General features: G+C 42.8%; 1 protein-coding gene across 1 annotated transcript in view; it reads right to left on the bottom strand.

Annotated features, from left to right (window-relative positions):
* Window positions 1-282: 282 nt before the first annotated feature.
* PELI2 (pellino E3 ubiquitin protein ligase family member 2) overlaps window positions 283-16,159 on the bottom strand; it is a 100,286-nt gene continuing 84,409 nt past the window's right edge. The window contains exons 3-6 of the mRNA XM_063947973.1: window positions 8,403-8,504; window positions 5,373-5,567; window positions 3,032-3,220; window positions 283-986 (exon numbers count right to left, since the gene is read on the bottom strand). Of these exons, the coding sequence (XP_063804043.1) occupies window positions 420-986; window positions 3,032-3,220; window positions 5,373-5,567; window positions 8,403-8,504 (1,053 nt within the window). The 3' untranslated portion in view covers window positions 283-419. The remainder of the gene's footprint in view (window positions 987-3,031; window positions 3,221-5,372; window positions 5,568-8,402; window positions 8,505-16,159) is intronic.

Below are 16,159 nucleotides of genomic sequence, written 5' to 3'. Positions count from 1 at the left end.
TTGTGTAGGGGACGGGTATACTTTAAGCAGCAGTACGAACCCAGGAATAAAATAAAATCAGGGGGGGAAAAAAGTGGGGGTAGAACAATTTAAGGAATGTTTAATGAACGACTGAACATTCCTCTTTACAAGAAAGAGTTTGTATTAAAATTAATTTACAAATATAATCTGAACCAAATAAAGAAAGGGAAGGGATAAAATGAAAAAAACAAATTCCATGTATAAAGTTGCTGGTATACATGCCAAATCATTGACATCTGATCAATCTGAGGACACAAAATATTCTGTCATTTGATCCCCTTTAATAAAATTATAAAAAAGTAAATTTTAGTATTAGTGGTGAAAATTTCACAGTATTTTCTCTTTTTTTTTGTTTCATTTTTATTAACAAAACGTTATTATGGTCAGTTATAAATAGCTCAGTCAACAGGGCCTTGGAAAATAAGTTTAGCACAGCTCTCCTCGCCAGTCAGTTGCATTGCGCAGAAAGGGCAGGCAGCGTGAAATGCATGGGTGCCGTGAGGAAGTGGGATCTGAGACCAATATTTGGCAGATTTCTCAGAGCAGACATGTCCGCAGGGGCTGAAAGCATGTGTAGGAGGGCCAGCATCTACATAAAATCCAGCTTCGCAGCCCAGCCAAAGAGGCACATAGGGACCAATTGTTCTGCACATAGGACATTCCCTCTCATTGGCTTCTGTGTCACTCCGATGACCCCAGTTGTGATATCCGTGCACATGGCCGCAGGTAAGGTAAGCCCAAGGTTGCTTCTCTTCCACTACATCCTTGCGGTTAATACTCGGAAAAGCTAAAGTATTTAATCCAACGGGGCACTGAGGCCTAGCGGCATTTATCTCCTGTCTTAGTGCTTCAATGTGTTTCTGTGTTGGTGTGTGAAATAAGCCATCTGCTGTTCTCCAGAGCAGGGTTGCACCGCATAAGTCAACAAGAGAACCGTCTTGAAGAATGTTGGTTTCATTTTCCACCTGGTGCGACAAGAAAACAGATTACCACATCAAAAGTGTAGCGATTTTACTAGGCACGACATGTTATTGGCTGCATGATCATGGCTGTTGCATAGTTTATGAGGTTGAAAAAAAAAAGACAATTTGTCCATCGAGTTCAACCTATTTGTGTTCTCCTACTCCGTATTATTCTCAGGACTAATTTTATCTGTTGATAAAGTCGGCCGTTGTGTTTTATTTCCTCATTTTATTATAACTATAGTACGTGACCTATCCAACATAACCCTGTATATCCTTATCCATTAAGAATTTATCTAGCCCATTCTTAAAAGTATCAACCAAGTCTACCATTACTACTCTCTCAGGCAGGGAATTCCAAATATGTATTGTCCGTACTGTGAAAAAACCTTTTCGCCTCTGTGTGCGGAATCTCCTCTCCTCTAACCTAAGTGGGTGTCCACGTGTCTTCGGTGTTGGTCTTACCCACAAGCTCTGTGTATTGTCCCCTTAAATATTTCTAAATGTTGATCATGTCCCCTCTTAATCTCCTCTTTTCCAGTGTGAACATGTCAAGCCTTGCAAGTCTTTCCTGGTATTCCAGCGTCTCCATCCCCTTAATTAGTTTGGCCGCCCGCCTCTGAACCTTTTCTAGTTCCAGGATATCCTTTTTGTAGAAATGTGCCCAAAATTGTGCACAGTATTCCAGATGGGGCCTCACTAGGGCTTTATATAGTGGGAATATAACACTCTCATCCCTTGCGTCAATACCCCTCTGTGTCTAGTAAATATAACCATAGGGATTGAGAACCTCACCCTTTATTGTTTTGTATTATGCATGGGACTAATTATTCCCTACTGTCGATTATACCAATGCTAGAAGTCACTAAGGAGTCCTGTAAACCAAACAGAAATGAATGGTGACTTCTAAGATCAGGAAGAAACCAAAAAGATGACAATATTACATCTCTCTCTCTCTATCTATCCCCAGCGGTAACATTTTCCTCTACAGCAGTCCATAAATTTTACATTGTGTAAAGGATATCACTAATTCACAAGTTTTACAAGGCTAGCGGAAGATGCAGTGAAACAGTTCTCTCGCCATACAGAGGCCTGTCCATTATCAGGGTCAGAGTTGCAGAAATGGATCCTTAATTACCGGAGCAAGTCAGTATTGATTTGGTTCGGAAACCGCTGCTTCCCACGAACCCTAATACTGCTACCGAAGTAGCCAAGATACTAACAGAGTTCATGCAAGCACATGGCCGCTGGGCACACAGTGCAGAGGGATCCCAACAGATCCCTTTTCGCAATCCTGGACCTCCTTTCCAAAAGTAAGAAGTGGGGCTCAGGGAACCAATGCTTTCAGTTTTTGGCGTTTGCTGAATATTAGATGGCCCCCATTGGGCCCCTAATATAGATAAATGGCCCAGTTACTTAATGCATGCAGAATCTAGTGTTGCCGCATGTGTAACAGGTCCATTAAGGATGATGAATGTGCACCATAAAGTAGTAACACGAGAGAACATAGCTTTTTCTTATATACATATAAAAGTGACAATAGCTAATGTAATTATTTGTCAGACAAATGGGGGTATTCAATGCATGTCGGATCCTCTCTGACGGAGAAGATCCAATAGTGCAGTAATCAATTAGCGGGCAATTCCGACAGGTTTTGCCCATTTCAGACAATGCTGACAGACTTTTTTTTTTTAAGTCGAATCAGCATTGTCGTAAACAGGCCAAAATCCTGTCAGAATTGGTCGTTAATTCGACAAAACACATGGATCCGCGGCTAATCCGCCGATCCACATGTTTGCCGACAAGTCGTAAAAACCGGCAGCTGCATTAAATAGGTTGAATCCTGATTCGACCAAAAAAAGTCGGAAACTGCAGTCTTTCCGACTTCAACTGAATAGACCCCAATAACTGGTGGTGTCACTAACACACTACATATAGCGGAGACACTCATGCACCACACACAGTGGTGTCACTCGCACTACATACACTGGTGTCAGTCATACGCCACATACAGCGGCGGCACTAAAGCGCGACATATAAGAACATACTAGCTTTCCTCTCTGTTGCGCTGATCTGGTTTCTCGCAGAGTGTACACATCACCACAGACTGATATTTCCCTCCATACACCAGGCTTAGATTCCTCAGTGAAACCTCCCTTTGGATGCATCACAAGAACACCATTCGTGGTTAATCCATCCATGTGCCCATCAGGATTCTTCCATTTAGCTGCTTTCTCCTAGAAGGGGGAAGAAAACATGATCAATCTTCGGTATGGCACATGACTTGTCTATTCATACATAGTCCTATTCACTGCAGCTTTACGCACAAATGTTTCTCATTCTGGCAATAGCATGAACTGGAAAAGATGAATACAGACCCAGCAAAGGAAGAGGCGTGGAATCCACTTTTTCATGTTGAATGGGATTTGTACTTTACCCTTTTAGTTAGTCCTTAGTCCGCAATACGGCAAGGTATACAATCACTTCCTGCAAGGCCTCACACACACAGTGCTAAACCCCTACCAATCTCCTCCATCTACACCTCAGATACATTATGCTCAGCCAGGCACCAATCACAAACTGAATATATTTGGATAAACACCCCTGTGTAAGCAATTACTTATTAAAATAACAATCAGCACAAAACACTGCAGAGTAGACCTCAGATTTAAAGTGCTTAGGCCTATTTACTGGCATGGAGAACTTAAACCTATTAAAAATTTTTTTTAAAAACCCTAACATTTTATTCCCTACTTTATCCAACAATGATAAACCTGCCTACCCAAGTTTTTTTTTTTGCTGCTGGTGCGCCTAATTCAGACCTGATCACAGCAGCAAACTTTTTCTCAAAAATGGGCAAATCAATGTGCAGAGAGAGTTAGATTTGGGTGGGGTGTGTTCAAACTGAAATCTAAATTGCAGTGTAACAAATAAAGCAGCCAGTATTTACCCTGCACAGAAACAAAATAACCCACCCAAATCTAACTCTCCCTGCATGTTATATCTGGTGTACCTGCAGTGCACATGGTTTTGCCCAATTAGAGAAAAAGTTTGCTGCTGCGATCAGGTCTGAATTAGGCCCGGTGTTCTCCAGACTAAAAAAAAAAAAAAAAAATTGCCTTGCTCCAATAACTTTCTCCATTTCTGCAGGCAGATGCACTTGGCAACACTGTGCTTCACTGACACGTCACAGTGACTGAGCACATTTGGTTTTAGATTTAGGACTAAGCAAATCAGAAAACTGCCTGGTTAGAGATCAAAAGACAGAGGGGCAGATGTATTAACCTGGAGACGGCATAAGGAAGTGATAAACCAGTGATATGTGCAAGGTGATAAACGCATCAGCCAATCAGCTCCTAACTGTTAATTTACATATTGAAGCTGATTGGCTGGTGCCTTTATCACTGGTTTATCACTTCCTTATGCCTTCTCCAGGTTAATACATCTGCCCACTACTACAGCCTTCTTTATATTTTGGACTTAATAAATTTGTGCAACATCATCTTTATTACATTTCTAGTTTCAGGACGGTACTCCTTTAACTAATAACCCTTCAAATATTAACCCTTACATTACTTTTTTAAGTAAATTATTTAAAATAACAAAAGCAACACTGATGACTGAATGGCTGACACACACTAATTAGCAATCAGATATATTCTAACTTGAGCCCATACATGGACAGCTCAATCACCCACAAATGTGAGGCAAGACGATCAGGACAAAAGGGCCCTACACATTTAACGATCCGCCGCCGAGCTGCCCGACAGCGGATACGGCCGACCCGGCGGCGGGGGATCAGTGAAGTTTCTTCACTCCCCCCGTCACACGGCTCTATAGAAGAGCAGGCAAATATGGACGAGATCGTCCATATTGGCCTGCATGCACAGCCGACGGGGCACCAGCGATGAACGAGCGCGGGGCCGCACATCGTTCATCGCTGGAGCCTCCACACTCAAAGATATGAACGGTATCTCGTTCATTAATATCATTGACTTTTATCGCCCAGTGTGTAGGGCCTAATACAAGTCCAGTTTTCTTTGGATTAGAATGTTACAATGAGGTGGAGCTGCTGTTATGTGTAGCTGGCCCTGTTCCTTTTCAATGCAAAACTAGTATCCGTATTATCACTACGAAGATCATTTTGTGGTCAATGCGGAAGGAGATCTTACCAGACCATCTCTATTAAGCTTTTGACTGACATTGGGCAACAGTAGAATAGCATTCAAATCCAAGCAATTAGTATAGAAATTCCATTTACTGATTTAAAACAGAAATTTGTAAGGGAGATCAGCAAAAAAACATTTGTACCATGGATACCATCTATCATGTATAAAAATTAATCCAGACAATAGTCAAAGTCTATTTCAATTTCCAAATACTACTTACACCGAGAAAGATATTTTTTGAGGAGTCGAATCCTGCAGCAAAGATTCTAGCCGTGTACGGTGGATTCCGGTCACAGACAATCCTGCAAGCAAATCTGGAAATTGTACTTTGTGTAATCTGAGTCTCATCATTCTGGTTACCAGAAATCGTGTCCGTCACTACAAAGTCAATTGGACTTTCTGTTGATCGACCAATCTAAAACAAAAAAAAGAATCAAGATTTTAACATGCACACATCTTAGAAAGCCAGTAGTTAGGTTTTTAAAGGTAACCGTTCCCTACACACATACCGGGGACAGACATGTTCTAGTCTTGTGGTGGGTACACACTAGACGATGTGCTCAGCGAGCGACGACATCACCTAGCGTTTCTGCTCCCAGGCAGGCCGACCCGACGGCAGGCATACACACTGTGCGTTATCGCTAGTGATATTGCACAGTGACGTCATGCTGTGGCTGGCCGGAGCATGCAGCTTTGGATGAGGAGTCCAAATTGAGCTGCATGCACGGGTGAGACAGAGGGTCATTAGCGACCCAATGGGCCGCGCAGAGGGTCATAAGCGACCCATTAGGCAGCGCATCGCTCGTCATCAGCTGCATACACACTGGGCGATTTAGTAAACTATATCGCTCAGGAGGGTGATAATGAGTGTGTATGCACCTCTACATTCCTCATAACAGAAATGATGAAAATTAGGAGAAATTATCATCACTGGATTATAAAGAACGCGTGTCTGATGCCTCAGTGAGGTCAATGGATCTTCTGCGGCTTTTACAAAGTTTACACTACAGCAGTTGAAATAAAATGCAGCAATACTTTTGCCTTTGGAAGCTCTTACTCCGAGGAGCGACAACTGCAAAATCACCAGTACTAGGATGTTTTGTTTTTTACTTCATTTATTACAGTATATGAAATGTTGTGCTGGGGTGCTCTGTAATGCGCATGTCAGGTGGCTAGTCTGCACATGGGCTTTGCATTTTCACCCAGCGGGGACCCGGTAGTACCTGGAAGGGTTTGCTGTATCTGGATGGCTGCGCTGGGTCCCCACAGGGAATCGTTCGCACCCGCCACCTATAAATTGCATAAGTGATACAGGGACAAACAGCTGTAATCTTAGTTTACCACTGTTGGTTAAAAACGGAAAGGAGGACACGATCCCTTTAGCGAGTGCTAAATGGGGCCCAATGCATTGTTTTCTCACTAAACACCAAAGATCTGCATTATTTAATTTAAATACCCTACTAGAAAATTCAGATTCTAATTAACTTCTATTAACTAAAATGAGACTAAATGGCCAATTACAGTTCTCCTGAAACTACACGTGCATCTTTCCTCCTTTTGCAATGAACCTGTATCCTTGACATCTCTCAATTTGCAACCAAAGCAAAAGTATTTGGTGGGCTGGTTAAAAAGTCTATTTTTCCTACATAGCGTTAAAACATTTTAGAAGTATTCTTAAGTTCTGCCTGCATGGAGGAATGCACAAAAAAGCAAAGTGGTCTTTATTCCAATGCGCAGGGTTGGCTGGTGTAAACCACCTTGGTTTAAAAAAAACATTAAAAATTTTTTTTTTTTTTTAATGTGCTGTGACCACAGGCACAACACCGTGATTTCTTTAAAAAAAAAAACCTATTGAATCCCTGGTATTATTACACATTCTTGTTGCTTGTGGTCTTCATCTAAATAAGCTAATGCAGTAAATCACACACAACAAAGATATAGGGAGGTGAATCAGATAAGAGAGTTGCTAAATCTGCCTAGCATCAAGCTTCTCCCCCAACATTCCCATAGGACAGAAAAAAACCACAGTTAACACTCGCAGTCTTAAAGAGTAAACACCACCAACACATTAACCAGGCAATACACAGAAAAACACCTCACGGTTTAATCTTCATGTTTACTTCAATTCAAAACCTAATGTATTTCCCATTATTGAACAACTTCTGACTGCTCAATCATCTTCAGCTAGTGTAGAAAGTATTTTTTTTCTTCTTTTGGTTTAGTTCATTCAAAGCTTCGAAACAGACTGGGAACTGAAAAGGCATCTAAACTAGTGTTTTTATTCAAAATGTTTAATGCCAGTGACATATCCAGTGCTAATGCTTAACTCCTTTCTTGTGCGTTTGTGCGTTTTCTTTGCATGTTTTAATTATAGTCTAAAATTGGTTTTATTGAAAGAATTCAAATAAATCATATCAAAACCTAATGACTTTGGATTGTTAATGTTAGAAGCATTAAAACATGGTTGATCAAGGTTTCTAATGGGCCCTACACACTGATAGATCCGCCGCCGAGCTGCCCAACGGTGGATACGGCCGACGGGTGACCCTGCGGCGGGGGGGGGTGGGGGCAGTGACAGGGGAGTGAAGTTTCCTCACTCCCCCCGTCACCCGGCTCCATAGCAGTGCAGGCAAATATGGACGATCTCGTCCATATTGGCCTGCATGCACAGGCGACGGGGCACCAGCGATAAACGAGCGCGGGGCCACGCATTGTTCATCGCTGGTGCCTCCCCACTGCACGATATGAACGTTTATATCGTGCAATATCATCTGCCCGTGTGTAGGGCCCATAATACATAGCAATGTTTCACAGTATTGTAACAAACAGGATTACATTTTTCATTAAAACATTAATGCAAAAATAGATTGTTTAAACAAAAAACAAACATTTTTTTTTAAAAAGCATGTGTTTTTAAAAAAAAAAAAAAAAACTTGTTTTTTTCCCCAACCCTGCCAATGCGCCAACTTAGCTAGACAATGGGGCAGCTCAGCATTATGCTTGTTCTAAGATGTGACAGATCCTCGAATTACCTTTCAGAGCAGTCTCCGACTTGCTGAAAAGCACAGACAATGTAGAATGCCTCCAAGCTGCTGCCAGGGATGTTGTGTGGCTTTCTGCTTAGCACAACACCAGTACAAATTCCATGTCCAAAGTTAACACACAAAATAAAATACAAAATACAAATACATTCAAAAATGTAAATACTTAGCAAGTGCAGCAATTAACAAGCGTGTATAAAGGATTGTACCTGAAACATATCTGTGTCCTTGTCATGAGTATACTCCACGACAACGGTCTGGTTTCTGGATAATGTGTAGGAAATGCTGTGCTGACCTCTGCTGCTGATTGCCTGCCAGGAAAAAAGGCAAAGAAATAAGTTTTTATGGACTTAAGTATTTACTGTAATTGGCATCAGTTCATCAGTTAATTTTAGAACAAGATTCCTTGAGGCGAGGAGAGAAAAACAAAAACACGCACAGTATTATAGCTAACCATTTCTAATTAACCATGGTCAACTTTAGAAAATGCCTTTATTTTCTGTTAAAGGTCATCAAATGGGAAGGTTTACAAGGTGCTTGTACTATTCGGTCTATAACGGTGCTGCATATCACATCCCATTCTGCAGGGACAATGTCAGGAAATATTATAATTAGAAATAAATATATACAGGTTGAGTATCCCATATCCAAATATTCAGAAATACGGACTTTTTTGAGTGAGAGTGAGATAGTGAAACCTTTGTTTTCTGATGGCTCAATGTACACAAACTTTGTTTAATACACAAAGTTATTAATAATATTGTATTAAATGACCTTCAGGCTGTGTGTATAAGGTGTATATGAAACACAAATGCATTCTGTGCTTAGATTTAGGTCCCATCACCATGATAACTCATTATGGTATGCAATTATTCCAAAATACGGAAAAATCCAATATCCAAAATACCTCTGGTCCCAAGCATTTTGGATAAGGGATACTCAACCTATATATATGTATATATGTATATATATATATATATATGTATATATATATATATGTATATATATATATGTATATATATATATATATGTATATATATGTATATATATATATATATATATGTATATATATGTATATGTATATAATTATTTTTTTAAATGCAGCAATACATTACAGATTTAATACATGCCCAAAGAAATGACATAACGTTACGGCACCACATACGTGTCATTTATTTATTGAATTGTTGAGGATAAGTGAGTTTACTTTGGTGAGTGCTGGGTTCTTTGTTTGTATTTATTAGAGCGATGTGGTCATGGGCTACATGCACCCCGCCCTGTGAGTGGTAAGTACAGCTGTGTACCCCGCTTTTGTGGTGGAGAGTGCTGTGTTACATGCACCCCTCCTGTGAGTGGTAAGTGCATAGCTGTGCCCCGCTTCTGGTGTGGTGAGTGCTGTGGTTTTTTCTCTGTGTGTATACGATGGGGTTAATCTATGGTTAGCTCTTATTAACCGTGGCCACTAGCTTTCTCATGCACCCCTGTGTGGACTTTATTATCCTGAACCTGTCTCAGCTGTTTCTTAGCAATCATCTTTGAGCCAGTGCAATAGGTGACTAGTGTGCCTTTAAAAGCCATAAAGTCTGTGGCAGGTACCCATTAAATCTAGCAGGCAGATGAGTTGTGTAGCAGCAGTGAAGTAGTCAGGTTTTGAGACTCTGTGATAGTGTAGGACCTGCATGAAGGTGGGGTACCTTGAAAATCGGTATGCAGGCTTCCGTGCATTGGCCAATCCACCAACTAAACCCCCATCATTTATTTATTGAATTGTTGAGGATAAGTGAGTTTACTTTGGTGAGTGCTGGGTTCTTTGTTTGTATGTATATATATATATATATATATATATATATATATATATATATATATATATATATATATATATATATATATATATATATATATATATAATTATTTTTTTAAATGCAGCAATACATTACAGATTTAATACATGCCCAAAGAAATGACATAACGTTACGGCACCACATACGTGTCACAGTCCTACAGACGTACTGCTTGATTGGAAAGTTTTGCATTGAAGCCATTGACACATACATAACCATTCTATTTTATATACATTCTGTTCCTATAAAATATTTAAGAGATTTTTATTAATATCATTGTTCTTGATGTTATTTTAACAATGAAATTAGATTTAAAAAAAAAAAAAAAAAAAAGTTTGCGTCATGTATTTGTAAATCCAGAGATAGCCACTAGATGGCAGATTTCCTATATACGGGTCTGCCTTACATGCACAGCAGCAATTATACAAGCATGCCAGGTATTCTGGCTGGAGTAGGTGTAACTGTTGCCGTGTGACACGCGTGTCCATGCAGAAACAAAAACCCTAATTGTAAAAAGCTTTCTAGTACAATAATGCCACAAGATCAATGTAATAAAAATTTAATTTAATGAACCTTATGTGATTAAACTTTCACAGGGCCACAGATCTGACCGCTTTGGATTCAAGTTGCCATAACTAGTATTCATCTCTCAGGATAAAATGAAGTGTACTACACACACTACAAGAAAACGTAACCGAAAATGAACTGGAGACTTGTAGCATAAATGCAATAAAGAAACAAAATCGCATTATTCTACTATGACAAAGCAATCCATCTAATTCGGTGGCCCACGGGCCAGCAGCAGCCATTACAAGCCTGTTTGTGCTCTTCAGCTCCTGTGGAGACTAGACATCTGCTCATAGGGGGTAATTCTGAGTTGATCGCAACAGGAAGTTTGTTAGCAGTTGAGCAAAACCATGGGGGGTCATTCCGAGTTGTTCGCTCGTTGCCTATTTTCGCAACGGAGCGATTAAGGCAAAAATGCACAAGGTACGCAGTGCGCATGCGCTAAGTAATTTAGCACAAAACTTAGTAGATTTACTCACGTCCGAACAAAGAATTTTCATCGTTGAAGTGATCGGAGTGTGATTGACAGGAAGTGGGTGTTTCTGGGCGGAAACTGACCGTTTTCTGGGAGTGTGCGGAAAAACGCAGGCGTGCCAGGATAAAACGCAGGAGTGTCTGGAGAAACGGGGGAGTGGCTGGCCGAACGCAGGGCGTGTTTGTGACGTCAAACCAGGAACGAAACGGGCTGAGCTGATCGCAGTGTAGGAGTAAGTCTCGAGCTAATCAGAAACTGCTAAGAATTTTCTATTTGCAATTCTGCTAATCTTTCATTCGCAATACTGCTAAGCTAAGATACACTCCCAGAGGGCGGCGGCCTAGCGTGTGCAATGCTGCTAAAAGCAGCTAGCGAGCGAACAACTCGGAATGACTCCCCATGTGCACTGCAGGGGGGGGGCAGATATAACATGTGCAGAAAGAGTTAGATTTGGGTGGGTTATTTTGTTTCTGTGCAGGGTAAATACTGGCTGGCTGCTTTATTTTTACACTGCAATTTAGATTGCAGATTGAACACACCCCACCCAAATCTAACTCTCTCTGCACATGTTATATCTGCCTCCCCTGCAGTGCACATGGTTTTGCCCAACTGCTAACAAAATTCCTGCTGCGATCAACTCAGAATTACCCCCATTGTGTCCTATTCTAGAATACTTGCGAGGATCAGCACATGTGGCACACATCATGAAAGCAGGAGCACAGCAGCATCACGGAAAGGGCACTCCCCAAGTATCTGTGACCGATCCTGCTCGCCACCTTTATAAACGGCCACGGTGCTTCTGTGCACTTAGCCGTCATTATGAGCTTTCTCATTACAAGTCAGAGTACATGCAGCATGTTTACCCATTTGTGTTCTATCCGTATTTCATTACTGCTTTACTCAGTCAATCTCTATTAGCACAGCAACTGCTGCATGGCAGATTGTTTTGAGTAAATACATGCTGCACTCCTGTTGCTTCTATTGGAGCATCTGGCTGTACTGTTCCGCTGATGATCCATCATGTCAGCTCTCTTCTAACAAGGATCAAACCACAACTTATTCAACAGGATCCAGCAATAGCTTTGTAAAGCTCTATTATTTTATTTGGGGGGGGGGGGCTTCCCCCCAATCAATGTAATAATAATAATTATTGTTATTTTGTGTGTGATATATATATTATATATTTATTTATTATTTATGTTTTGGGGGTTTTTGACGGCAAGGTAATGCTTGCTGTAGCCTATTTTACTGGATTTGGGAACTCTACAAGGGGTATAGGGGGTCATTCTGACTCGTTTGCTCGCTGCGTTTTAACGCAGCAGAGCGAACGGGTCCCGCCGGTGCCGTAGTGCGCCGCCGCATGCCAGACAGCCGAAGGCCGTAGCAGGAATGCGATCGCCTCTGCCTGATTGACAGGTAGAGGCGATAGCTGGGCGGGAGGGGGCGGAACAGTGGCGTTTGGCCGCCGTTTTGTGGGTTTGTTCCGGCCAACGCAGGTGTGGCCGGACCGAACAGGGGGCGGGCGGCTGCGTGACGTCACACGCAGCCGCTGCGGGCCGGGGAGCGATGAGTAGCTCCCGGCCAGCACGCTAAAGCTGCGCTGGCCGGGAGCTACTCTTGAAGTGCAAAGGCATCGCCGCTGTGCAATGCCTTTGCACTTCTGCGAGGGGGGACCGGACTGACATGCGGGGTGGGCGACCCCCTGCATGTCAGGGAAGAAGATCGTAGCTGTGCAAAATTTAGCACAGCTACGACCAACTCAGAATGACCCCCATAGTTACTAATGGCTGTTCAGTGATTGACACATTTTTTTCTTTTTTAAATGGCAACAGGAATCACTGATAAATCAGGATTGTTTAGCAGTGAATCCCTTTGCTATTTTAAAACCATCGGTCACAAAAGACCTAGGGTGTCATTCTGACCTGATTGTAGCTGTACTAAATTTAGCACAGCTACGATCACTTACACTGACATGCGGGGGGACGCCCAGCACAGGGCTAGTCTGCCTCGCATGTCAGGCCGCCCCCTACCCCCCAATACAAAAGCATCGCACAGCGGCGATGCTTTTGTACTTTAAGAGTAAAGGCCCATATAGACGGGCCGATGTGGGAGAGATGTGTGCTGAGCGTGTGGGGGGAGACGGGGGGCCGCTCATTTCACCCAGCGGGTAAAGTGAGCGGCCCGCTAGATTGGAATGCATGCAGGCCAATCTAGCACCAGCGATAGCGATGCGCGGGGCTGCACATCGCTATTGCTGTAGGGGGTACACACGGAGCGAAAAATGCTCAAATTCTAAGCAATCTAGTCAGATTGCTTAGAATATCGCTCCGTAAGTACCCCCCAGTGCAGCTCCTGCAGCTGCCCGGGAGTTACTCGTCGCTGCCCTGGGTCGCAGCGGATGTGTGTGACGTCACACAGAGCGCCCCCCCACAGTCCGGTGTGCCGCCGCTTCCCGCCCAGCGACCTCCTCTGCCGTCGTCTGTCAGCCATGCACAGCGCGCTGCGGCACCAGCGCAGTTCTGACCTGATCGGTGCGCTGCGAGGAACTGCAGCGAGCGATCAAGTCAGAATAACCACCCCTAGTTCTGTCTTTAGAACAAGTGCAGTTTTAAATCTAGTATACATTTCACTGCAAACCACAGGCTATTACATTTGGACCCAAATCTCCACACGACTTATCTGCCACAGAAGACATAGGGGGTCATTCTGGCCTGATCGCACGCTGCAGTTTATCGCAGTGGTGTGATCGGTTCAGAACTGTGCATGTGTCGGCGCCGCAGTGCGGCGGTGCATGCCAGGTGACCAAAGGCCGTTGTGCCGCTACGACCGCCTCTGCGTTTGGCCGCCGTTTCGTGGGCGCAGTCCGGCCAACGCAGACGTGGCCGGACAGAATTGGGGGCCGGGGAGCGATGAGTAGCTCCCGGCCAGCACGCTACAGCTGCGCTGGTCGGGAGCTAATCTTGAAGTGCAAAGGCATCGCAGCTGTGCGATGCCTTTGCACTTCTGCAAGGGGGGGGGGCGGCACTGACATGCGGGGCGGGATAGCCCTGTGCTGGGCGTCCCCCCGCATGTCAGTGTGAATGATCGTAGCTGTGCTAAATTTAGCACAGCTACGATCATATTGGAATGACCCCCATAAACTGGCCATAGGTCGGGTACACACTAGAACGATCTCAGCCAGATATGTAGTTTCCAGTCAAATTTAAACTAAATGGCTAGTTTAAACAAAAATCTGGTAATGTATGTGAGGTATCTTAAATTTAAGATACGTTTCTTTTTTGGCTTAATGGTCAATACATGTTTTTGTTATTTAAGAAATCAGTTTGGTTTAACCAATTTGTCTGAACGACCATTTTAGTCTGTTTTCTGGGAGCAAATGTTTGACTTACTTGGTATTCAGCGAGCTCAATAGGCAGGGGCATATCTAGAGGAGGCGGCCCGTGTGCAGGCTCCGTCTGGGCCCTCTCCTCTCTAGCCAGCAACGCTGTAGCTCTGGCCACTAGGGTCCCTAGGGGATCCTGGCGCTGCGCCGGAACCTAGAGTGCATGCGCAGACCTCCTGGTAAATGGTGTCCCAGTGATCTTCCTACTGTGCATGTGCAAAACACCGGGAAAATGGCGCTGCACCATTTTCCCAGTAATTCCTGCCACATCGCGGGACTCCAGAGGGTAAGAATTAAAAATAATAGGTGCAGGGTGTTTGCTGTTGGCCCCTGAGGGCCTGTGTGCACCCATTATAAATACGCCAGGGTCAAAAGGTCTGTCTTAGACTACAGACAACCAAACAATTAGCAATGACACAAACTGGAAGAGGTGGAAATAGTTTAGAGACACTGACGATTAATGCTTAATGCCCCCCAAGCATACAAATGTAACGCTATCTAGGACACAATATAACTTCCTTACATAACTGCCTTGTAGAACATTCTGATTACTATATTGTATAAGTGCCATGTATAACAATTTGCTCCAAATAGTAGATGATCACTATCTGCAAGGAGATTGAATGGAAAATTAAACGTCTAGTAGAGATAAAGTGTACTTGGTAAATAATATTTGAAACTAAATGATTCTTTGTAACGGATTCCATCATAAATTATGCACCATCCGCTCTAACCCACAATGGGAATTAATTAATGTAGATGATGGGAAGTAAAATCGATTAGAATGTTAATCTAAGGAGGGAAAGGGATCTTGAAGCCATCAGGAACAAATCCAACCATCACAGAAACATACAATGACAAGTTTTAGTACAGATACTGGCCATCACGAAAGTCATATTCAATCCGTATGTTTCCTGGACAGAACCCAGAGATTTTATTAATTCTTGCCATGTAACGGATTAAGCTTCGATTCTATGTTAGGAGCCCTTCCAGGCTTCAAAAAGAGCTACTGAAAGCATCATTGGCAAGTGGCCCATTGGTACTGTAGGCGGCCCACCTGTCTTGATCCTTTGCCTCTCTGGGCACAATATCCACTTTCCCTTATCCCCCCGACAACCCGTACATTGTGGTGATGTGTAAGCTTTTATCTGGATATAACAAGACTTGTTTGAAATAAAACAAAAAACAAACATTTGTGTTTATTTACGATTTACTAATCTTTGCTTTCTAAAATCTGGGCACTTATAGTAGAATTTAAAAGGGCAATGATTTCACTAGTACAGTAATTACCCTTTTACATTTCAGGCATAAACCAGATTGGAAGCTCCGGGTTTTAGAACCAGAAATTTAGTAAATAACCCCCATCAAGTTAATGTGGATTATTCTGATAGCTAGGTGCTCGTAGTAAGCCAGAACACCCACTCATCGTAAGCAATAAATCCCAAGTACTGGAGGGTATGAGTCGTTAGGTCCACCACTATTGGTCGACATGGTCATTAGGTTGACATGGACTAGGTCGACATGTTTTTTTTTTTACTTTTTTTAGTGTTTTCTTCATAAAGTGATGGGGAACCCCAATTAGTGCACTGTATTCGCTCGCCATGCTTCGGGCAAGGTGCCTCACTCTGCTGCTGTGCTCAGCACAGGTTACTATTCCCAATCGTAGTCCACGTGGATCATAAAGTATGAAAAAGTTAAAAA

Source organism: Pseudophryne corroboree, chromosome 12, assembly GCF_028390025.1.
Source record: "Pseudophryne corroboree isolate aPseCor3 chromosome 12, aPseCor3.hap2, whole genome shotgun sequence".
Lineage (NCBI taxonomy): Eukaryota > Metazoa > Chordata > Amphibia > Anura > Myobatrachidae > Pseudophryne > Pseudophryne corroboree.
The sequence above is the reverse complement of the archived record's forward strand: the minus strand, read 5'-3'. Positions and strand labels throughout refer to the sequence as shown.